Below are 26191 nucleotides of genomic sequence, written 5' to 3'. Positions count from 1 at the left end.
CAATCTTAGAGGAAAGGTGTCGTGTTTCTAAGGCTGCTTAAGAGCTTTCCAAATTTCACTTGTATTGACCTTTCACATCACGTCACGACGGCCATTGAAGGCCTTGAAGACATCCCAGCTAAAAAATTTTTTTAATTTACGCCTATAAACTCAAATCCAAAAACAATTCATACTACGCCTTCAAATTGGAAAAAGATTTATGTAGTCACACCAGTGTTACTTATTCTTTTATCATGAGATTAGAGAGACTTAGCGGACGCACTGAAGAATGAAGGGCGAAAAGTGTCGAGAGAACACAGAAAGGCTGAAAACATGTGAAACCAGACAAATACTGTAGCTTCTGCCATAACACTAATACACGGACAAGCAAGAAGGAAATCGAGTACAAATTTCATACGCAGTAGGGAGACCACTAAGAATAATTGAAGGGTGAAAGAAAGTTGTTATCTATTCAAAAAAAGCTTTGTGATACTTTGTGATCTCTAGTATTTTATTTATCATTAAAAAAGACACATTCTAACTAAGAACATTGTACAAATTTTTTTTTCTTCATTTACCTGAATTTGTTCATTCGAAAACTTGAAGTTGTTTACAAAATTTGTAAAATTGAAAACGCGAAATGAAAGCCTACTTAATGAGGTTTCTATTAACAAACCGTACTAGATTGTTAATCAACATGACGATGTTTTGCCTTCGGCAGAACCTCTGCTAATATTTAGATACGTAACATTTTATTTGTTTCTAACTTCATATTTACCAAAGAAATTAGGTTCTGAAACGTAGAAGGCAAAGTATGAGTGACTCAAAGTAAATGTGATCTCCTCCTACTTGTAGAGAGCTTTTGATTTTCAACTCTAAATTTAAGTTTCACTCATTCCGAAGTGATGTTTTTCTTTTACACACTACAATAATGTAACTAGTTTCAGCAATTATAGCTAGTAAAAAGCAAGATGTTTTCGGAGTTTTCTAAGTGTTACATATTACGCTGGCATCCTCAGAATGGCCACAGTTTTCGTTTCCCCAGCCATTATGTGCACAGTTGAATAGAGAAGCTTCTCCTCCTTGACAATTTACGTTATCCATCCAGATGGGATCAGGTCCCTGACCGTATCGCGCGTTATGAGGAGCTGATGATGCGCTGGGAAACCCAAGCTGACGGCAAACCACATTAGTATCATTCATATCCCAACTATCATCACAGACCGTGCCCCATTGCCCATTGTGATAGACCTCCACGCGGCCATAGCTAGCGCCACCATTCACCAAACGGACTGGCAAGAAACACTCCACACTGGCGTCCCTACTGTGTGTACAATCATGGTTTCCCCATCCTCGATGTCTACAGTCATATACATGAGACTCACTGCCTGAGCATGCCAGGTCGTCCATCCAAATCGGACCAGTACCTTGGCCGTGGGTAGCGCCACTGTAAGCTCGATTCGCTCATGTGTAGCCAAGCTGCCTGCATACTACGTTAGCATCGTTGATATCCCACGCATCGTCACAAATCGTACCCCACTGGCCATCATAGTAAACCTCAACCCTTCCAATGGCTTTGTTTCCACTGATACGTATGGATCCAGCCGTAAGAACTGATAATAGAAGTGAGAGAATAAGTAGCAGGTTGATAAATAACTTGAGGTAACTGACGTTGTTTTTTCAGCTGTTATTAAAGCATCTGCATGTACTAACATAACATATGAAACTGCAATACAATAGAGTCGTATTTTTCCAAGATAGAGTAAGATGTAGGGAAATTAAGCTCTACCGCCTGAAGCCACCTTACGTTATAAAAAAAATCAAATGACTCTGAACAGTAACTAGCGCGACTAACTCTTCTGCCAAACTTTGGAGAAAAAAAATTCCTACGGAAATAGTGTTCACAGAACTTGTCTATCGAGTTTCGAGCACATGAGGCTAAAAACTAAGGGTGTTTCTAGGGGAAATCGTCTCGCTCCGACTAGTTTTTGAATTATTAAAACATTTTGAGCCACCTTTTGATAAGCTTTACCTCGATATGCTGCTTCAAAACCATCGTACGTATTTAAGCCATCAGACAAAAACTTTACGTAGAGATTATTAGAAGAACTTATAATAGGTGGCGGGAGAGAAGATCCACTCATTTTTCTTATCAGAGGCGAAGACACCGACCCGCCATCGTACACAGACACGAAATCAGCAGACGATTCAGTACGAAAACTGGAGAAGACAAGTTCCACAACTGCATTGGAGGAAAAATTCCATTTACAGTCCATATTATTGTTATATTGCGAGCCAGCTTGAGTTATTCTGATGTAACCAGACGTACTGTTTGAGGCGGACAACACGCAAGAGCTTGTTGCTGTCAGGCGTGGAGCTGTCGGAAATAGAGAAACGTAAGTAGGATAGAGCTAAACGAGGCAGAAAAAAGTCTTATCATGGACCATATACGGCCCCGTGAGAGCTATTACTGAAAACCATCATGATAAAAATCCCTGTGTGCGCGGGATATGAGCGCCGTACTATGGTATCAGGGAGCATACCTAAAGGCCAACAGAGCAAGTCACAAGAAGCAGTAGAAGCGATCTACGACTGGTCCAAGGAAAATTTGTGCCAGCTTAATGGCGAGAAATCTAAAGAATTAGTTATATCCTTCAGTCGTGATCCCCTGCAACTCCCTTGGGTCTGCATAGACGGATTTCCTATCCAAACCATACAGAGCACAAAGTTACTCGGTTTGAAAATTAATGATACGTTAACGTGGAACGACCATATAGAAGAACTTGTTAAGAAAGCGTCTAAGAAACTGTATTTTCTTATTCAACTTAAGCGTGCGCATGTTCCTACTTCAGATCTTGTAACATATTTTTGCGCATGTATTAAGTCTTCACTAGACTACGCTTGTCCTGTTTTCCATTACAGTTTACCAAAGTATCTTCAAATCGAGCTTGAAAGTGTGCAAAGGAGGGCCCTCTCATGCATTTTTCCCAGGGTGCAACTACTCGGACGCCCTTCAGTTAGCAGGGCTCGAGTCCATCAGGGCCCACCAGGAAAATTTAACAGAACATCTGTTTAACTCTATTGTTAAGGATCCACGTAGTAAGATTACCAGCCTACTGCGTCCCTCAGTTTCTATTTCATATGAGCTGAGAAGGCAGAGGAGGTTTGTCACGCCTCTTGTAAAGACAAACAGATTTGGAAATTCATTCATTGTTAAGAGTGCGAGGGAAGCATTTCAGTGATTTTTAAGAGTAGTCGTCTTTGTAATTTTATTATAGTAGTAGTTATAGATCATTTCTTATTTCTTACTTGTAAAGAGACGCAATTCAGTTTTTTAACTGCAATGTTTTTCTTAATAAATACAGTTTACAGTTTGCAGTAACAGCCGTAGGTGATGGCGCGAGAAGGGCCGGAAAAAGCTGCACAGTCCAGCGTAAGGCCTCGCAAGTGAGAAAGAGTAACAAAGGCAAAAGGAGTAGTCAAATGATGAAATGCCAATTTGCTCAGTTGGGCGGGGCCGGACAGGAAATATTTGACTCAATGTGATGAAAAACGAGCCAAGCTCAGTGTTCCGCCCTCCCACTCAGGAGTATGGCATGAGAAAGAAAAATAAGGGCCGAGACTTCGAGACAGAGCATTCTCGTGTCTAGATGTAATACGTTACTATAAACCCAAACCATCATACCATGGAAATACAAAAATATGCAAAAAAAAAATTCAAAGTAAAACGTTAATGGTCAAGTGATTTATTCTGACCTTAGTTTGATGCTATACCAGCTCACTTTGAGAAATTTTAGCAGATACTGATTCGGTCAACGTGAAAAGGATCATAAGATTGTCACAAGCCAGTTAGCCATGGTAAAACGAAAACTTACGTCTTAGAAAAATGGTAGTTTTAAGACTCTACGCCTTGAAGCGAGGAAGGAAGAGCCTTCTAATGCCGATACTCTTACCTTCACATTTAGCTTTTCCATCCCCTACGTATCCTGGCAAACAGATGCATTCATACGAACCAGGAACATTCACACATTGGCTTTGAGCATGACATGAAGATGAACCCGAGCTGCACTCGTCAACGTCTGTTCAATAAAATATCTCAATTTATTGTCATGACATTACGCGCTACCAATTTGCAATTATACAACTCACAATGCAAGAAAAAAACCAAAAGGAAGAAAATGGCCAAATGTTTCCTCGCAAACTTGAAAGGTTGAAAGCTAACCTAATATATCTCTAATAAAAGATAGATGAACATAATTACGCTTCTCTACGTCATCTACTTACCAAACTACAAGATCTACTTATTATTAGTAATATTACTTTTACTTCATTACAATTGGCTAATTAACGTAGAAATAACATGAAATAACAACAACCAGTCTCACTACTCTAGCTAGTACACAACCTGAAAACCTGACTGATTTTATACCTAAAATCATAAATATAACCCATTCTTTTAGGGTTTGGCTATACACAAGAGGTTATAAACAGTTTATAATCCCTTGCCATCTATTACTTATAAACCTGTGCAATCTCTTCCGTTAAGGCGAAATCCAGCTGGACATTGGCAAGAGTAAGAACCAACATTGTTCACACAAGTGGCGTTAACTGGGCAGCCGTAAGCAAAGTCCTTGCATTCATTGTAGTCTAGAGGTAAAATGTCAACAGAATATTTGAGTTTTTAGAATCACTTCTCGAGTTAATGCTTAATATCATTTGGCAAAGATTTGCATTTGGTTTGCCAACGAATAAACGTAAATGGATCCGTGTTACTGTTAGGGGAAGGGCTCTATTTCTCAGTCAAAAGGTCACAGTCTTTTTAAAATTCTATTCGAACATCATAAGTAAACTATGTTTAGCGCACCTACAGGATATTTTGAAAGATGATATTCCCAATTATAATCCACAGGATATCTTTGCTAGCGCGAAACAAACACGTTAATCTCCATTTGTCTTGAAAACATATTTTCATGTTTGCTTTTTTACACTCAGATGTAAATTTGAAATTAAACCAGGAAAGGCAAGGTTACAATGAATATATGAAAGTTCATATACTTTGAACTGCGGCTATAGATACGTATGATGCACGATCCTCGCAGTAGAGAGCGCTATTTATGCAATAGCGAAAATCAGACTTGAAAAAAATCAAGCCTGTACGGGATTCGAACCACTGACCTCTGCGATACTAGTGCAGCGCTCTACCAATTGAGCTAACATTGAAAAAAATCATGCCTGTACGGGATTCGAACCACTGACCTCTGCGATACTAGTGCAGCGCTCTACTAATTGAGCTAACAAACCAACGGGGAGCAGGCCGTTAAGTTGATTCGTAATAAAACTGTGATGATAAAGCAGATACAATGAATATATGAAAGTTCATATATTTTTTTTATCTATAACCGCAGTCCAAAATATGTGAACTTACATATATTCATTGTATCTGATTTATCATCACGGGTTTATTACGAATCAACTTAACGGCCTGCTCCCAGTTGGCTTGTTAGCTCAATTGGTAGAGCGCTGCACTAGTATCGCAGAGGTCAGTGGTTCGAATCCCGTACAGGCCTGATTTTTTTCAGGTCTGATTTTCGCTATTGCATAAATATCGCTCTCTACTGCGAGGATCGTGCATCATACGTAAAAGTAAGGTTATGACGTACGGGGTACGAGTGCAATTTGGATTTATGTTCCGCCATGTGAAAAGATTTTTCAATTTTGTTTTGGCAAAAAGACAGCAAAAATTAGTATATATATATATATATATATATATATACAAACTAATGGGGGCTTTGCAAGGCATTTGACTTCACTAGTTAGTTATTATAAACACCCTTCATTTTGATGGCCTCAGTGCTGGAATCACATTCGAGCTTCCAGATTTCAATTTTTCTCTTGGAGAGCATGACCCCAGACCCCCCTTGGGGAAAGGGATCGTAAGGCCCCTTTTCCGAGCACAGCCTCCTATTATTGGAATACGTTATTAAAATCCCAGGCGTTATAAAACCCAGGAACTTTGCTCTGAGTAAAAACAAATTCCCCATCATTCGGCAAACCTACCTTTCTTACAAGTAAATTTATGACAGTCCGTGCAATTTACATCGTTCCATCTATACTTGTGATTTTTGAGGAAACCAAGAGTATGGACGCAGTCCTCATCGTGAAAATTATTCGGCTGATGGCTTGCCCAGTAATGGAAATTAAACTGTGATCCATCACTCCACACGAATGTTCCTTCAGTGTTCCGGTCAGAAAGGCCAAGCCATGAGTGGTCACCACCATGTAGACTCTGTATGTAAACATTTTCTTCCTGACTGTGAATGCTGGGAAGATTAGCCCCCAGAGTGGTGCATGTTGCCTGGCTGCCACTCCAGGAGTCGCAAGAAGAAATTCTTCTGTAGCAGTATCCCTTATAGTACGCCCATCCTTCCAGGCATATGTCTGTTGAAGAAAGGTGAAACACATCTATTTCAATCACATTTACTATGATAAAACATTATTTTGTAAATGCTTTTTGTTTTCAGCATGATTTCCTTGCTTGGGTTAGGTGTAATTATTTTTCTTCTGCTTCTTTGTTTGTTTGTTTGGCTTTTTTTGGGGGGGAAAGGGCTAATTTTTTTGCTTTTCCTTGGCTTGCTTATTCGTTTGTTCGTTCAAAATTCAAACCTGATTTTGATCGTACACTCATGACGAGCTTTGCCCACCAAAAAAATTTATGCAAATTAGGCTAAGCCGGATCTGAGTTCCGCCTGGCAATTATTAACTGTAAGAGAAGATCTCAGTTCGCGCCCACAGCACGTTCAAGGTGTTGCGGATGAAGTTTCTGTAATTACTTTTTGGCACTTTTCGGCGTCAAAATTGCATAGTTTGGGTAACTCAAAACCCTTAAGCTGACCTTTCTTGTCATAACACGAATGTTTTCCAGAAAGGGACACGCGGTAATGTCGGTGTCTCTCGTGTGCAGGCATTTTTCCAGGTAAAACCCTCGCGTGGAATCAACTCATGTTTAATTTAACGCTCCTTTCATGCGCACAATGTAAGCCAAAGCAATTTTATAACTAAACGTAAAGATCAGAATATTTTCTTCTAAGGATGATAAATGATCGACGCTGAACTAAAATATACGTTGAAGAAAATGCAAAACAGCATAACATGTAAAAGAGGAAATTTGGAAAAATACGAAGTTACGTAAACCATGAAAATCTTCGATTTTTAAGAAAGGAAATTTTTATAATTCCAAGCTAAATAAGCTTTTCTAGTGTTTCATTCTTTAAGGCTTTGTGTAGAGCGGGGCCTTTGTTTTATAAACCATAAAACTTAGTGACAAGTCGAAAGGGCTCGCTCTTGGTTATGATACCAAAGAGTAGAGGGACACCACGGTGATCTTTCAGGTGTTTGATCATCGTCGCCGCTCGTGGTGTACTTCGCTACTTAGGTGAGCGAGATCGACGTTCTTCCTCTCTTTAATTCTGACAGCTGTGTGAAAGACCTGATCCTTACAATGAAAAACGGTCGATTGTGCTTTTTCAGTGGCGGCTTTAACGCTCGTCCATATTCAGCGCTTATCCTAAACATGCATGGCATCTCTAGCTATCTACAAGACACGCTGCGATGTATTATTCGTCCATGTTCAACACAACAACTCCGCTAGTGAGATAGAGAATCGAAAGATCACATTGTTGCGCTCGAGGCAGAGTGCGCTAAGTTTGCCAAGTTCTACAATGGACAACAGATCGTACGGCCTACCGCAAGAATAAGGACATGGTCTATCAGTTACAAGCAATGGATAAGTGGAATTGTAAAAAGTTTTAATTCGTCCGTGCATCGAAAGGCCGATGGTATGTAATTTTGGTCTTTTCCGTTCTTCACACACTCGAATAGCTGTTAAAATTAAATTTAATTGCGGGTTGTGCAGTCAAAATGTAACGTCGCCCTACATGGTTTTAGTTAAACCAGTGTCTTCTGAGGCGCTTCCACCAAAATAATTTAGAAGGGAACAACTGCGCTAACCGATTTAATATCTTCTCAAGAACATGTCAAAGTCTATTAAAACGCAGAAATTAAAAATAGTAAGAATTGGTGGTTCATGTTAAAAACCATTAAAGAACAATTCTCAGTTTGGCTCGATAGTGCTGTCACTTTGCACTAGTTGTTCATAGTGACTTACTCATTACTTTCAGTATTTGTTCGAGCTTTTCTTCGACGAAATAGGGGACATACAAGAAATCGCAATTCACCTCTAAAACAAAAATAATAAGCTCTTCTCCCAATTGGACACCAGATATGACTGCGTAGTAATAATTGCGTAGTACGCAAAGTTGCAGTGTGAGAAATATGATTGAGGAAAATAATTCTAAGTGCTGTACAGCGCGGTTTTTAACATAGATTACCTAGCTAAATGACCTGCTTGTCTTAGATATTTATGATAATATAGGAAGGTCCCCAAGGAATACTAACCCGGCGTGTAATTTTGTGATTGACAAAACCTGATAACTCAGGTTTATGTTTGAAAGGGCAAATCATTTAGTACATTACACTCCAGAAGTAAATAATCTCTTAACTTTCGTAATTATTATTTTGGTTTCAAGCAAATGGTGTCGAGTTGAACGACACTAAGTTCCTGAAACATACATCCAAGCTTTGTTAGCAGGCATGCCGAAAGCTTTTATAAACGTGCGAGGGTAAAAATACATTTGCGGCCCCCTGTATGGAGAGAAAAATCCAAAGTTTTTTATTACAGGGATGGTAGAGTGAATGATGTTATTTCTGGTCTGAGTCATCAAAGTTCTGTACCATTAGAGTTAAGAAAAGCTATCGGGGGAATATGGAGGTTGCTGCAAGTAGTAGCTGTTAAACTCTCCACAAGCTTTACAGGCGGCCAATTAAAGAGCATGGGGCAAGAAATCAAGCACGATTCTCACCCAGTAACACTAAAATGGTTGTTGGAAATTGAGATGGACGAGCAACCAGAGAATTTGAAGTAATCTGGTGGCCTGATCTTTTCTCAGGCACTAAAAATGGGAAACTGACCTTGCGATTTTATGTTCCTAAAGTGATATTTTGATTTCAATGATGTGTAGTACACAGTCTAGTTGACTTGTTCGTCATGTTTCCATAAATTTGGTAGCTGTTTCTTGGCAGTTTTTGTAAGTTTGTTTTAAAAAACGATAAAATGTGTTTTGCATTTAGAGGAACAAACTTGTCTGTAGAAGGCTAAGATTAAACCCTGAATACAGCAAAATGACCCTGTAATATTAATGCAATTCATGTCTAGCTGGGCGCACTATACTTTGATGCACTTCATTCTGTTGTAACCAAATTCAGAGGAAAAAAAAACACCTGGAGAAACTCTTAGAGGGATAATATCTGTGGACTTTCACCATTTCTATGGTCATCAGGAATGACAGAATAAAGCAGTAACAGTTCACAAAGTCTTAATTCACTTAACTGAAAGAATAATGAGTTGGAGGGAACTATAGATCATTTTTTTCCAAGCATCTCTAATAATTCATGATGGAAATAATAATAACATTGATAACAATAATAATGATAATAATGATAATAATAATAATAACAATGATAACAATAATAATGATAATAATAATAATAATAATGATAAAAATATTTACAATAGTTAGAGAAATAATGTTCATTATCCTGATGGTTATAATTCCTATGATTATTTCCATTAATCTAATCATTATTATTATCATTCATATTACTATTATGATTATTTCAATGTTTATCTATGAACAAAATAGTGTTATTGTTAGTCTAGCTGAATGAGTATCCAAGTGATTGAAACTGGGGCAAAAACAAATTAAGAAAAGACAGAAAAACCCCAAAAACTGTTCAGGACTGCAATTCTTGAGTTGGCTCATTGTGAAAGGTTTTGGGACTTCATTAAGCTAGTGCTGTCTGCAGTGGGCCCTGTGTCAAAGAGAGAAGAGTAGCAGCTGAATTAATGATAATAATACTAAGGACAATGATAGCATTGATTGACCAAAGTCACCCTATGACCAATAACAGATGATACGTGACAAACAGCATAAGCAACACACTTTTCAAAACAAAAAGAGCAAGCTAAAACTGCCATCAGATAAAAATAACTGTCCATAAAAGACTGACAGCATAGAGCTGAAAAAAAAATAGGGACTGGTTCTGCCATCAGATAACAACAGTCCATAGACTGACCACCCAAGAGAAACAGAACAGATCGGTGGTCCTGCCATCAGATAACAACAGCCCATAATGGACTGACTACCCAAGAGAAACAGATCCACCTGTTAGTTCTGCCATCAGATAACAACAGTCCATGGACTAACTACCCAAGAGAAACAGAACTAGGCAGGTGGTTTTGAATCAGAAAACAACTATTTAAGACCTCTGTACAATGTGTCTTAGAAAATCTTCTACATTCTAACAATCTATTGAAGAGACAAACTATCAGAAACACTTGAATTTCTATTTGGGGGGAGGGGGGAGGAATTAAATGAAAATCTACTTGCCTTAGCATGCCATCCTCACTGAGCAGCCTCTTTCAATTTGAAAATGATGATCACAATCATAAAGATAATGATAATGATAACAATAACAAATCATTATTATTATCATTTATATTACTATTATGATTATTTCAATGTTTATCTATGAACAAAATGGTGTTATTGTTAGTCTAGCTGAATGAGTATCCAAGTAATTGAAACTGAGACAAAATAATCTCAAGAAAAGCCTGGAAAACCCCAAAAACTGTTCAGGACTGCAATTCTTGAGTTGGCTCATTGTGAAAGGTTTTGGGACTTCATTAAGCTAGTGCTGTCTGTAGTGGGCCCTGTGGCAAAGAGAGAAGAGTAGCAGCTGAATTAACAATTATAATAATAATGAAGACAATGATAGCATTGATTGACCAAAGTGCCTCCGACTAATAACAGATGATACGTGACAAACAGCATAAGCAACACATTTTTCAAAACAAAAAGAGCAAGCTAAAACTGCCATCAGATAAAAATAACTGTCCATAAAAGACTGACAGCATAGAGCTGAAAAAAAAATAGGGACTGGTTCTGCCATCAGATAACAACAGTCCATAGACTGACTACCCAAGAGAAACAGAACAGATTGGTGGTTCTGCCATCATATAACAACAGCCCATAATGGACTGACTACCCAAGAGAAACAGATCCACCTGTTAGTTCTGCCATCAGATAACAACAGTCCATGGACTAACTCCCCAAGAGAAACAGAACTAGGCAGGTGGTTTTGAATCAGAAAACAACTACTTAAGACAAGCCCTCTGAACAATGTGTCTTAGAAAATCTTCTGCATTCTAACAATCTATTGAAGAGAAAAACTACCAGAAACACTTGAATCTCTACTTGGGGGGAGGGGGGGTAAATAAATGAAAATTTACTTGCCTGAGCATGCCATCCTCATTGAGCAGCCTATTTCATTTTGAAAATGATTCAATCACAATCATAAAGATAATGATAACAATAACAAAATCATTAATAATAATGATAATTATAATAATCATAACAATAACTACAATGACAAAGTCCGTGTTAGTCTGGCCTCTACCTTGCAGAAAATACAGCCCACCAACTGAAGCTGAATTCTTTAAAGGCATTGTATTGCAATTGGTCATTGAGGCACTCAAGCCACCTCACCACGACAAGGTACGAACATTGAGGTGGAAAAAAGGGTCTGTAAAATTGACTCCATGCTGATTCGAGATGAGAAATCTGTGTTCGAAGCTTCTTCAGTTCCACTCCAAGGGAATTTACTCTAGCTGATCTTTCGGTAAGTTAGGAAGCGAGCTCTTCGGAGTCGTGATTGAGTTTGGCGCCAAAAGATAAATTTTTCGCGCCTTCGGGCTCAAAGTCTAGCGTGGCGGAGTTCACCAGATTTACGATAGTCATAAATCCCGCAGATTTAATAAGTTCGTTGGGGATTGTTTATTACGAAGAAGATAGACCAGCTATTAGACCGAACGTGAACACAACGTGAACGAGGTCGGGAATCCTGGCTAACCCCACTACTCCGAACGATGAGTTGGCCGGCTGAAGTTCCCGTGTTGCCACTCTTTGGATTTCGTCGGGAAATATCTTAAATACATCGCATATGAAATATCTACGCAAAGGAACGTCACATACCTCTTTCAAAAGTAGATACCAATGCTTGCAAGGGTCAAGTGTGGCACTTGTAATCCTGCAAAGACTCTGCGTGGTTAAGTTAGCCGGTGGAAAGCCGCACGTTGAAAATCCGACTGCCTCTATGACTTCATTTCGAATGGTTTCGAAATCGAAAACATGATGCTTTTCGACATTTCGACAAGAAAAATCTCGTCGAGGTTTAATATTATAATATTGGTAAGAATTTAACCAGGATACGAGGCCAAGTCGTGCGACCACCACAGGTTTTGAACCAAAACAATAACATCGTGTACTACGATCGCAAAGCGTGAACACTGATCGATCCACCAAGTGACGCAATACTGGAAATTCGATACGGTTGTTATTCAGGTCGTACGGCACATGAAAATTGCAATATCTTTTGTTACTGTTTTATGGCAAACCAAGCGAAAGAATCATACCTAAATAATCGAAAGAGAGGCTTTTCGAATACGGCGCCTTGCCGGTATTGCCTCTTCTGTGAAAAGGAAGGATCTTTGAAAGACTACGTGATTAAAAATGTCGTTATAAGGAAACAGGTAGAAACAGAGAAAACGCAGTATTTTATGTCCATTACGCGCACAACAAACTTCATTTCATTTCATGATTTTGATTTTCATCGCCAACAGATGACCCCGCGTTAACTCGCACGCAATCGCGTATCTCTCGTGGATTCGTGGGCGCTAATCTGTATAATTACATTGTGGTGTAATTAATGTGATGACATCCACCCAACGCCTTCTTCCCCAAACCTAGGCATCAGTTTACCATGCCTGCTGAGAATTTTTTTCTTGAGCAAAGCTCGTCATATGGAGGGAGACTCTAACTCACACTCCAAAACACAGTTGTTTAGGACACCACTTACTAAGCACTAATAAAAATTAATTCACATCATTTGTATCTCTTTCTTGTTCTTCATCGCCAGGCGGTGTTTATAAAATCTTAAAAAGGATAATGAGGGGGGAGGGGAGTGAAAGAAAGCAGGTGTTCCAAGAAATGCGTCCGGAAAGGGACTGCACCTCATTATTATATAATCAAGGACACCTTACCAGATTTTACCTGCTAGAACTGCATATGATACAGTTAGTGGATCAAAGCGATTGACAAACACTTCCTTGACACATATTCTAAAGCCAGAGGTGGTGATGAACTATTAAAAATCATTTTAAATGGATATAAATATAACGTCAAGACTTACAGATGGCACAAGAGAGGCGACAGACCTGCATGCTTGGAAATTCAGTATTTTATCATTCGATAGGTATCCACACATCGAGTTATCCATGTCTTGTTGCAATATTTTTGGCCAATTCAGCAGTATGTGTAGCTAAGTCAGTTGCGGCATTAAAATGGCAAGAAATGACATGCTATTCTCGTCAGATCAACAACAACAAACAACAACAACAAATTTATTTAAGCTTAATAAGAAAATTACAATGCTTGGGCCCGTAAGTGGCTAGGACTATTCGAGTCGGGCACAAGAGAGGAAAATAAAAAAAAGAAGAAGAAAAGAATTCTATAGAAAATTAATATTTATATGCATAATTATAATATATAGACGAGCAATCCTAAAAGAAATTTAGTTTGCCGTGTGGCTTATAGACAGAATGAAACAGGAGGGCAGACTGTAGTATATACTGGACGTACACACAGTTATAATTTTGAGAATTGTACTCTAATATCAGCAATTCTTACATAATCATCCTCATTTTTCAGAATTTCAAAGAGTTTTTCCTTTATTACGCTTTTAAATTGATTTTTTAAATGTTTTGATAGGAAGTGGAATACTGTTCCAGATCAAGGTGCCAGAAAATAGAGAAGGCTCTCAGTATTCATATCCTCAGTTGTAACTTGTTCAACATGATAATTTTCATTGGTAACATATCTAGTCTGGTAACTGTGGACAGAAGCTAGCTTCGTGAACATGTTCTTAATGTTATCAGGAACGAGATTATTGTCGACATCGTACATTAAAAGGCTCATTTGCTCAAAGCACAAGAATGATATCGGCAACTGTTTAGTTTGTAAGAATAACGGAACTGCATGAGCTCTTGGATCAGCGCAGAACATTAGCCTAAGGGCTCTCTTCTGAAGAACTAGTAGTTTATGAAGATGCGCTTCAGCAGTGTGACCTCAAGCACAAATGCCATAGCTGATATAGGGTAAGATTAAAGAGCGGTATAAAGTGAGAAGTACATGACGGGGAACAAAATGCCTCAGCTTGGTGATAATTCCGATTGTTTTACTGATTTTCTGACAAATGTAATCTACATGAATTTTCCATGAAAGATTCGAATCAATAAGTACACCAAGATATATAATGTAGTCTTTCATTTGTAAGAGTTGATTGGTGTTTGAATTGCTATTTACCATTTTAATATCAGGAGAAAAAGGAATAGTCTTTTGGCGTGAGCGAAAGATAGTACAATTGGATTTTTCGATGTTCAAGGTTAATTTATTGACAGTTAGCCACGAGCAAACTTTGTTAAGTTCTTCGTTAATCTCAGATTCAAGTTTTTTTGAGATCGCCGTTTGCATAAATTAAACTAGTGTCATCGGCGAACAAGTAAAACTGAAGTTTATTTGAAGACTTATATATATCATTTATATACAAGAGAAAAAGTAAGGGTCCCAGTACAGAGCCTTGGGGTACTCCACAGAGGGTTTGATGAGCATCAGATATATAACCATTGACGGTCGTATACTGTTTACGACCAATTAAGTACGACTAAACCAATTATTCACTATACTCTGAAGCCATAATTTTCAAGTTTTGAGAGAAGAATTTCATAATTAACTGTGTCGAAAGCCTTTTTCAAATCAATGAATAAGCAAAAAGTGAATTGAGTGAATTGACCGTTATCAAAATTAGTAAAAATGTCATTTAGGATTTTTAGAACAGCGTGTTGTGTACTATGCTTACTGCGGAATCCATATTGTGATGAATAAAATATATTGTGCTTATTGACAAACTTAACAAGTCTTTTTATAAACCAGCTTTTCAAATATTCTGTTAAAAATTGATAACAAAGAGATTGGTCGATAATTTCCATGCTTAGATGCATCTCCTGATTTAAAGACTGGAACTACTTAGGCGGTTTTAAGTTTGGCTGGGAAAGAACCTGAGGATACTGAAACATTAAAAATTTGAGCTAAAGGTTGAGAGATAAAATGGCTAGACAATTTCAAAATACTGACCGGGCATGAATAGAGTCCATAGGCTTTGTTATTTGGTAATAGATTGATTTCAGCTACAACTTCTGCAGGAACAAAAGGGCCAAAATAAAAGGAACTTTCTATTGGCGGGTCTAAGAAAAGTACTAAAATCATGATCCAGCGACGAAGAAGGGATACACGAAGCCAACTTTTGTCCAACAGTTGCAAAGAAAGTGTTACGAGAATTACTTGTTTCCTTTGGGTTGAATATCGTTTCCGAGTCGGCGTTAAGAAGGTGGTGTATTGACGATTGGCTACTATTAGTCTTTCTTGAAATTATATCATTTATACCTCTCCACGTTTCTTAGGAGTTGTTAATATTTTCTTAAAAATAACGTTGATGATAATTCTTCTTGCTTAAACGAGTTAGGCTAGTTAATTTGTTTCGGTATACTTTATAGTTCTCCCAATCAGTATTAAAATATAAATTATTTTTGATTCGTATTGAAGTTCGAATTCCTTTGGTGATCCATGGTTTTGATATTTTTTCCCTGCGCATGGAGAGAGTCCACCGGAGCATGCTTATTTACCAAGGAGTTTATTTTTTTGTAAAAAGTTGTGAATGATTTGTTTGCGTCAACGTTTTAAAGATTATCCCATTCTGTTTCTTGCAGTTCAGAAAGAAACCTATTAGCATTGAAATTGGAGTAGTCGCGAACTTTTTTCCTTTGTTTCGAGTGGTTCAATGAATAATGTTGTGTTATCACAATACAGACCTGGGTAAAATGGTCATTCCTCTGTGTGATTTAAAAGTAACGATTTACGCGTGCTTTGTTCAGTTGTTTGTATTCATTCTTACACAGTTTCAAATTACCTCTATCCAGCCCACTATACCATTGCATTCTGCAGCAGCATTTCCTCCAGAAGTAGAATGTTTGGCTGTCAAAAGCACGCTTGGGGATTTGCTGTAACTTCCGGTGAAGCTTACATTCTATGATTGTAAAAGTCAAAATCTGGCAAGTGTATTTGGATTCAGACCGTGTCAGGGAATCGTAAAACCTGGTGGTTAACTGTTGCTTAAGAAAAATCAATTTGTCTACTTGTCGTCTTTTCCTTAGCTAACATAGACAAATTGGAGGATAGAAACAGTTTTTTTCGTTATAGTAGCCATTTTTACCCTTGGCGAATAAAGAGGCGAATTAGTAGTTGTCATGAGGAGCCCAATTTTTCTTTCCAGTGCTCGCTCCATTTTTTCACCTGTCTCCACTGAGCGAGAGCCTAACGCAGGCTAATCTTCGCTTTGATATTCACCCCCACCCCCTTAATCACTTTGAATTACCTTGCAGAAGGCAAAGTTATAGTTCTTGACAGGCGAAAGGTTGCTTTGAAAGCTGACATCATTGTGTTCTCTGAAGAGTGGTCTATGAAGGGAATCAAACGCCAGCCAGTTCTATAAGAGGTTACAAAAAAGGAGAAAATTCTTCAGTTTTCTTTAATGCAAATTGGGTATCTTAAACAAAAACCCAATAAATGAAAAAGGGCGGTTAGGAAAAAGGAAAAAATGAGAGCTCAGCGTGAAAAGAATCAAATTTCCTGAAAAGCGAGTTTTATTTTTAAAAAAAAGCAAAATGCTGATCTTTTTTTGCAGAATTTGTCTTTCCCTCTCTCTGTTCATTCTGCTAAGGTTAAGTATTTATTCCCACTGAAAAATACTTTTGTAACAGAGACTCAATCTGTAAACCTAAAAACGCATTTTTTCGTTATTGAATGGCAAATAAATCCTGAGCATCGCAAAAACACAAAAAAAAAAAACGCGAAGGAACGCGAAGTTTCCACGATAATTCAACTCATACCTCAAGAAGGCTGATTTGAGAAGCTGAAATATGGTGCTTGAAACAAAACAAAACAAAAATATACATCCTGTAGTTTCCTGCCCCTGTGTTTTAATACTAACCACAGAGATGTCATCATGAACCCCTGCAAAGTTTTGAAACTCTCGTAGACAAATCTTAAACGAACTCGCTGAGACATCTTCCAGCCACACGCAGGTAGCGTCATGTTTTAAACCTGTCCTGTAGTGTTCAGCAGTTACAATTACTGTTGGCGAGGTGAGGAACTTTCCCTGAAGGAAAAATAATTGGATCAATAATGTTCAAGTAGCTTAAGTGATAAACGCGATCTTGAGTTGATATATTTCAACCAATTAGAGGCCCACCGGCGATATTTGCCCCCTCGCCCCCCTCCCCACCCCATCTCTTGCACGTCGATTCTGTGCTTAAAGCGTGCACGGGAGTACGCCGCGAACCTTCCAGAACCTGAACCTGTTAAGGAAGTAAAATCCAATTTTCGCTGTTGGGATTAAAACAGTCGACCTCGTGCATATCATCATTTAGGAGGCAACTCTCAGTATATCCCAACAGTATGTCTAGAATTACATTGAAATAAAGCAATTTTTTTCACACAAAAGTACACCGGGACCTATAAGTTAAGACTGTACTTTGTTTAGGGGTCCCAGTCCAAAATGATATTCCTGTGATACGCGGCACATCCCTATTTAGGCCAAATCAAGGAGATTCCCCCCCCCTACCCCCTTACAATCCATGATAACAACAGTTTACATACGTTTGGAAGGGTAATTGTTTGACAACTAGTTCCAGTCCACCATCTGGAGAACTTTTCTTCACCAGCCACTCCCCCAGAGGGAGCACCCTGATATGCCACCCAATCAACGTCGGCAAAGCTATCTGAGGGGTAATCATTCCTACCAGCTCGAGTGACGCAGGCTGTGAACTGAGTGCTGTTGACGCTTTCAACCCAGGGTGTGGTGGCCTCGTGCACGGTGCCGGGATCAGAATAATTAAAGTGATTGACGGTAAGTTGAACGTAGACTTTCTTGTGAGGATAGAATACAAAAGGATCAAAGTCTATGGATTCGCACTGATCCTCTGCCCAGGAAGGGACGTTCCGAAACTTATGTCTTCCTCTCTGGAGTGGAAAACCTGCAAATGAGCAGAAACAATTGAATCCAGACCAAATCAGCTTAGTAATTGGTACTGTGGCAGGACGAAGTTATTGCAACGAAGACCTCAGAGTATGTTATAGTCGCTAGCTTCGTAGTTTTCTAATATAAGGAACTGTAGAAATTCTCTTTCGCTCATTGGTCGATGGCTATTTTCAGTAAATTAGATTAATACAAAGAAATAAATGCTATCTGTACAGTGGTTGTTGTTTACCCATCTTCAATCAGAGAACTGACAAAGTTACTTTGAAGCAACCAGGAGACTTGAAGGAAAGTTCCACCAAGTTGACGCCCCGAAAAGACCTGAATTTTTTAAAATCAGTTTCATAAAATAACAGTTTCCATATTTATATGTATCTGTTTAGTGACGCTCTCGCTTACGACTCAAGTGTTACCTTTTTTGTTAAAAGAGCGACAAAATTTAAGTCAATGTCTGCTCTCTCCCTCCCCCCCCCCCCCATCCCTGCTTTTGGCCTCACGGTTAACTAATTCATATAATCATACATGTGATACCTGTGCAACTTCCTGGGTGATAATAAGAATAGTTTCCTTTTGTTCTACAAACTTCTTTCTTCAGTAAGCAGAGGTTTCTGAAAGTACGGCCGTTGGAGGCACAGACTTGTTCTTCGAATGATGGGCAGCTGCTTTTACAGCGGCATGTGAACTGCCGAGGACCCAAGGCAACGCAATGACTGTGGTACTTGCAGCTTGCATTCATACAGGGATCGAGGTCTAGAAAAAGCAGGCATGTTACACCGTTATTTAAGAAGGCTATATTGAAAAACCAGAAGAAAACACAGAAATGGTTCATTCCATAACTTACCTCCGACAACTAAATAGTCCACATTTATATTTGCCCTCTGACCATCATGCCCTGCGTCATCTTTGATACAAACTCGAAAGTAAGACTTGGTTACTTCCTATCAAACAAAAAGGTCGCGCGAGGTAAGATCTAGTCAAGAAAATTGCTTCATCCAATTAAATGAGGTGAGGGAGAAACAAGAGAGCCGAAAACGATAAGTCCGACAATAACTGATTGAAAAAAACAATGTTGCATCGGGTGAATAAACATAACAATGACCTTGCTATGTAAAGAGATATCGGTTACTAAAAGCAAATAATGTTTAACACCCTCCCCTACTCTACGACCGAATTCAAAATCAACCAAACTTGTTTGAAAATACATCGTGTATATTATGAATTGTATGGAAGTGAAGAATAAGCAGCATATACATATTACCATATCATATTCAACTACACTGACTCGTCTCTTGAAATCTTTATCTATGAACGGGTAGGTGAGTAAGTGAATAGATAGCTACATACGCGTAGGTATGCAAAGATGCAAGGACTCATGGAAGGATGGATGGATGAATTAATTCATGAACAAATAGCTGGATGTATACATGCATACATGCACACATGCGCAAATGCATACATGCACACAGGCATACATGCATACATGCGTACATGCATACATGTATACCTGCATGCATGCATGCATAGATGGATAAACGGAGTATGGATAGCTGGAAGAATGGGTCAGTTCTACTAGTCAGTGATGAAAAAAAAATATGAAAAGTCAAGGGCAGCCATCTTCTCTCTGTAAAGTTAACCTAAGTAGTATCAGTACATTGTTTGCATAAGCTAAAGACCCAGAGCGAGCGAGTGTACAATCAGTTAATATACCTCCAGCCAACTGACTAAGGGACCTTTCACTTGACTTCCTATGTTAACACGGTTGTTGCGTCCATTGAGTACAGCTGTGAGAACAACTGGTGGCTCATAAAATGGGCTTGTGAAGTTTATATTCTGCAATAAATGCAAAAAACAGTTTGGTTGAAGAAAGGCATGATCTGAAGATGAAAACGTACTCGATTCCCTGAGAAATCAGGGAGATTGGGAAGACATGAATGTGGTGCCATCCCTTAATTGCACATACCTTGCATAAGGCGTAGCTGTTTCTTGCATTTGGTGTCTCATACTCAGAGAACACAACTTTCGAGGTCTCTTTAGCTCCCCACGAAGATGGATGACTTGTATACGCTATCCAGTTCTAGAATTCAGTCAAGAATAAAGACGGTGACGAAATAATTTTCCAATGTGTTTGGTTCCTTGTTCAGAATTCACAAGTGACTCAGTACTTGATGACACAACTACCTCGTCATTCATATTTTTATCCTCACAAATTTTTAAAGTTAGTAGGTTAATAATCCATCAAATAGTAAATCACTAGAGCCCAAGTCAACCCTACTAAATCCGAATATTTCAGGCGTTGTTTCCCGAAAGGGGACCTTGAAATGGTCTGAAATTGGGCAAGCGCGATAAATGTTCATCCAAGTACTATAGAAACATGAAATAGTGAAACACAGGCGATATCAGGTCTGGCGATGACATTGATTTTAGTTTCCTAGGGGCATGGGTAACTAAGTAACCAGACCAAATGCTCGAAGCTCAAAAGTATTTTTCAGAAGGGTGAAACATTTTCTAAACATTTTTTGGTACGAGAAGAAAGCCTCTTTAAATTTCAGTCAAAGCTGCCTGTAGCAACATGCTTAATATGAGTTCCATTGAGCTCATATTAAAAAATGAAAAAGATGTCCCACATACCACCACAAGATTGCTATGAGGTCCATCAAACGTCCTCGACTCCCTCAGACAAACTTCGAACTGACCTGTGGAGAGACTTTCAATCCAAACGCTCATGGCGTCCTGTGATTGGTTTGATGCACTGTGTTTAACAGTTACTTGGACTTTGGGCAACTGTGAGAAGACCTGAGAGGCAAAACTCCTGCTATCAGCCATTTTTCATTTCTATGGTCTATATATTAATATGGTTAGACGAGCTCTCTACCTTAGCAAAGCAAAGGGTTATCGCGCTTATCAAAAATTCCTAACGAAATGGTTGCCTTCTGATCGTGAGGATGTCTCGCAACGAAAAGCGTTGGGTGACATCCTAAAGAACGAAGGCTGATAGTTTCTAAAGAAACTGTTTGGGGCTGCGTCGGTGGGGGTAACGAAACAATTTGAATATATCAACAAAGTTGAAATGGTAAATTGGCCACCGTTATGATTATAAAAGCTGACGTTTCGAGCGTTAGCCCTTCGCTCCGACGAAGGGCTAACGCTCGAAACGTCAACTTTTATAATCATAACGGTGGCCAATTTACCATTTCAACTTTTTTGATATATTCAAATTATATCCTAAAGAACGGTTGCGAGAGAGACTACATATTAGTTGAGGATTTTTAACATTCTTTGATTATTTTCTGTTTTATAACGAAAAAGATCGCCTCTGGTATCGGGGCCCTAAAGCGAATTAGGCACCTGATCCCAGCATCAACCTTACATCTCATCTACCAAGCTTTAGTAAAACCTCACTTTGATTACTGTGACATTGTTTGGGGTAGCTGTGGGAAAACGCTACGAGACAAACTGCAGAAATTGCAGAATAGAGCACCCCGTGTGTTGAAATTCTCTAACTATGATGCTGATGCAACTGAGCGACTCGAGTTTTTAGGGTGGAAAAATCTTGCACGCCAGCAGGAAATCCATAAAGCCACCATGATGTTTAGATGTCTGCACGGGCTAGCTCCAAGGTATCTATATTCAAAGTTTACGTGGCGTGACTCTGCTTATGACCTCAGGGACTCCCGCGCACTAGTTATTACAGAAAAAGCTTTAGCTACAATGGCGCCACATTATGGAACAGTTTACCAAGCGATATAAGGAACACAGAGTCTCTGGGGTTATTTAAACGTAAGATCAATGACATTCTTTAAGTCTAACGCACGGCATTCACGGAAAACAGCTTTAGTGTTATAGTATGTAGTTTTAATTTTAAATATCTTAGCGTATGTGATATGTATTTTTATAGGCTGATGAATTGATCGTGTCTAAATAAAGATTACAATACAATACAATACAACATCATGGCGAGACTTATTAACCGAAGTAACCTCCATTCTTTAAATTACCTGAGGAAATGAGACCTGCTCACACTTTGTTCCAGTGGTAAACAGGCCGAAACTAGTTTTTCCATGATAAACTCCCGATTGAGTACCGTGGAACGCAAGCCAATCGATAGTAGTGTTACCTCCAGAGCTATGTCCTCCTTGCACCAAACACGCTTTGAAATCGGCTGCAGTGACATCCTCAACCCAAATGAATGCAGAATCGTGAACAATGGATGAGACATTTCCATGGTTAAGAGAAGCGAACACGAAAGGAGCTCCACCGGAGAAACGGTTGCTAAATGACACCGTCTGACAGTGGGCGCCGCAACTTCCCTCCTGATTTATGGCAACTTTTCCTCTCACAACTCCTATGAATAAAATTGAAATTCTCTAATGCAATTAACCAGTCAACCTCGGATGCGCGATACAGGAGGGTCCTGCAAGGGTTCTTCGTAGGCTCTCTGCCTATTCTCCGTTATAAACTGTTGAATTTATTGAATGTCAAACCATGTCAAATTGTAAATGAAGCGGGTCAGTAGAAACTAAGGTTGGGAAGGCAGAAATTCGATTCTGCTGGGGAAAATGATTTAAGCGAGAATGCGCCACTTTAATTGACGTCAGAGAAAGCATAACACTCATTATAATTGCTGAAAAATTATCTGTTATCAAAAGCTTCAGCTGAATTTTGGTAAAATTGAGAGTCTGCCAGGGGTTTGGGGGAACAAGGGAACATTGGCAAAATATTGAAGGGAACAAGGGAACATAAGCCTATTTTTAGGGAAGAGGGGAACAAAACTGTACAAATCAGAGGAGAAAATATTGCTATATAAGAAATAAAGACCGTTATTTCTGAGCTTTCATTTATGGTCATTTATGCACTACTGTCATTGGTTTCGTCTTACTTTACGTACACTAGAAATCAAACAAAGACAGAGCAATCAGCTGGGAGTCTGGGTGCGAGAAGTTGGCGGGAATCTGTTGTCACAGATTGCCAAGATGGCGGAGAGATTTGCCGATCGGTGTTGTGCTGCCTGTCACTGCTGCGATTTATAGAAATGGCGATGAAAAACCAGCATATGCGTTGGTCCTCTGAAATGGGAATAGGGGGCGAAAGTGACAAGACATTATTTGATTTTATTGCTCGAGTTAGAGAAGGATTTCGAATCGCAGATCGGTGTAGCCAGCTAAGCATAGCGAGATTCAGAGTGACGATCAGTGTGAAAGGGTTTCAAGTCACAAAGAACTATCCAAAAGGTAGAGTATTTGAGATTGATTCCCAAGAACAGTGGAATGCAGTGATTACCAAACTAATAACGAAGGAGCGGGAGTTAATAGGTAGGTTTCCCAAATCTGGCTCGTATTTGAATATATCTAACGCTTGAATAAGCTCTTTATTTGTGATTATTCATTAACTATAATTATAATAATAATAACAATGTTTATTTCTTATATTGCGCAGTCTAACATGCAATAAAAGATATGATCGAATGAGCATAACCATGTTCATCTCATTCTCATAAAATTATTCTATTCTATTATAAGTTTTGTTTTTGTTGTCTTTCTTTTTTGCGGGAGGGAATTGAGGGCGGTGATAAGTGGCAAGCAAATTTATTAAACGGGGAACAAGTAAGGAAACAGTGTGGGAACATGGGAACATAGGACAATTTTGGACGGGAACAAGGGAACAACGACCCTCCCTGGGATAGCCTGCGAACAGGCTCCCGGCTTGGAGGGCGCGAAGCAGGGGAAGGGGAAGGGGAGGATCCCCTTCCCCTTCCCCTGCTACGCGTCCTCCAAGCCGGGAGCCTGTTCGCAGGCTACCCCTGGGAGACCCTCAAAAATGGTCAAACTCATAAAGTCAGTTTTCAGGTAGGTCCAAATGAGCGTAAAAACAGTAGGACTCGAAAGAAAGCCGGGAAGAAAAGAAGAGAACAACCCGAGCCAACCCAGTAGCAAAGGTCTTCGGAAATTATGTGTTTCGGCTCCCTTGATATCTTTGTGCGACGAGCCAGAGCGCGCGTAGGTGGCCTGGAATTTTTCGAACAAAAAACTTGAAAGATGTCGCCGACACGCCGATATGTGATAACAGCTATTAAGCTGACGAGCATAAAAGGTTATGGAAAATAGCTAACCCTTCATTACTTACAGACAAATGATACTCGAGCAGTGTTTGATGTCGAAAGGTGAACGACGTGCAAGGCTGCTTATGGCTTTTAGGCGTACCCTCATCAAATTGCCACACTTGTTTGACCAAAATGCTAGATAGGTGGTTACAGTTTTCCCTTGCCATAAGTAAATAAGACGAAATAAGTGAAGAACTTTTTTTTTTAAGAATAATGCATCCTCAAAACCCCTCAAGTCGCCCATTAGCAGTGATCTGCTGACTAAGGATCGACGAAATGAATGCTGAGTTCTATGCGTTAATCGAAATAAGGTAATCTGGTCCTTCGATTTCAACTGTCATCTCAAAGTTTGAAGCAGAGTGGAGTATAGCCAACCAACTCGTCGGTGAATGATTAATGTCCAAATTTTCACTATGACAAAAATCTAATTTGCACAAAAGGTTGATGTATGCCGTGGATGTACGGCGTATTCCTTAATCAAAAGATTCAGTTTTCATTTGGTCTGGGTTAGTATTGGTCAAATTGTCTCGATAGAAAAGCGCTGACTTAGAGCGTTTTTTCTATCGAGGATAGAAAAGCGGCATATATCATCTAAAAAACGTGTCATAGCTGAATTGGATTAAAAATCGAACATCTTGTATGGTACTAGAACGGATAACGAAGCATGAAACGCAACTTTCGGGCGCAGACTATAAGTATAAATAAAATTTACTTGGTTAGGGATGCATCCTTCTTTTGCAAACTTAAATTTACTCATAACTCCACTCCACTTAATATCTCGATCCATTGAAGGCAAATATCCCTGGTCTAACATGTGCAAAAAGTCTGCTTGCCAACGCCAATTTCGCGTGAGCCGATCAAATTGCATAGATCAGTCCCACGACCTTGCGGAATTTACCAGAGAAAGAAAAGTAAACTTTGTCGATAGTTTGAGATATAAAAATATTTCAGACGTTTTGATAAAGTAAAAGCTCGGTTCACAGTTGTGGAAACGAGTTTTCAGGCAAGTATTTCCTCTTCTTCCATACAGAGCTTTATGCTCGAGTTCTTCCCAATGTGCCCCAACCATCAGAGCCATGATCAGTCCCTTGGTCACCTTATTATGCATCTTTGTCAATTCTAAGCTTGGGAGCAGAATTTTGAATATTTTATTGAGCTCGAGGTAGTGAGACGTGATATTCTACCAATAAACCCGGTAGGAATTTGTTACTCTGATTGAGATTGGGTCATATCGAAAAGAAATGAAAGGTGGAATCACACGCATTCCACTGAGACGAACGTATTTGTTCTTCCTTCTATAAAAATAAGTTGATTTACAAAATGAAATCAACCATGGATTTATCATCCCTAATCATGGCCCCAAAAGATAAAAATTCTATTTGAAAGATAAGCAGGAGTGGCATTTGTTTCTAAGAGGAAAGAACATTGAAAATGTCCCGGAAAACGTAGCGATCGAGAAAAGCAATTAAAGACCTCATTGGAGTACATCGCAAAAGTAAAGAAATTGCACACAGAAAATTACCTTGCACGCTTGGCAAGCATACACAGAGCCAACTCAAGAGAAGCACGCCTTTGTTCTTAAAAAACATGATCGCTCTCATAACTTGAAGTGAACATAACCATTTGTAAATGAACACTGCCACAGGTAGGAGTGAAAGGTTGCTTTAAGGCTAAAATGCTTGAATGGCAGCTTAATCTTATTTGAGTGGGGATCCTTTTCGGTTTGACTGTCTGCCAATTGTACTCTTATCAAGAAATGTTTCGTTAGTCAGAAATTAAGGAGCACATGGA

General features: G+C 39.1%; 1 protein-coding gene, 1 long non-coding RNA gene and 1 pseudogene across 3 annotated transcripts; all 3 read right to left on the bottom strand.

Moving 5' to 3' along the window:
• Positions 1-966: 966 nt before the first annotated feature.
• LOC148743322 (scavenger receptor cysteine-rich type 1 protein M130 pseudogene) lies at positions 967-1389 on the bottom strand (annotated as a pseudogene).
• On the bottom strand, positions 1311-26027 carry LOC148743320 (uncharacterized). The gene is made up of 17 exons (XM_088725843.1): positions 25923-26027; positions 22299-22645; positions 20932-21096; positions 20264-20377; positions 20011-20133; positions 19145-19241; positions 18835-19053; positions 17925-18301; positions 17257-17424; positions 16642-16752; positions 16177-16293; positions 13206-13296; positions 6037-6417; positions 4504-4626; positions 3933-4058; positions 2012-2356; positions 1311-1592 (listed from the first exon to the last, which is right to left on the bottom strand). The coding sequence occupies exons 1-17, from the start codon at positions 25999-26001 to the stop codon at positions 1444-1446; spliced, it is 3132 nt and encodes a 1043-aa protein (XP_088581969.1). The 5' UTR covers positions 26002-26027; the 3' UTR covers positions 1311-1443.
• Positions 7978-13189, bottom strand: LOC148743321 (uncharacterized). 2 transcript variants are annotated; one of them, XR_015989096.1, is made up of 3 exons: positions 12129-13125; positions 11391-11417; positions 7978-10807 (listed from the first exon to the last, which is right to left on the bottom strand). It is a non-coding gene; the product is annotated as an uncharacterized LOC148743321 (long non-coding RNA). The 2 variants fall into 2 exon arrangements; XR_015989095.1 differs by having other exon boundaries at positions 11391-13189.
• Positions 26028-26191: the final 164 nt, after the last annotated feature.

This window comes from Stylophora pistillata, chromosome 1, assembly GCF_964205215.1.
Source record: "Stylophora pistillata chromosome 1, jaStyPist1.2, whole genome shotgun sequence".
Taxonomy (NCBI): Eukaryota; Metazoa; Cnidaria; class Anthozoa; order Scleractinia; family Pocilloporidae; genus Stylophora; species Stylophora pistillata.
The sequence above is the reverse complement of the archived record's forward strand: the minus strand, read 5'-3'. Positions and strand labels throughout refer to the sequence as shown.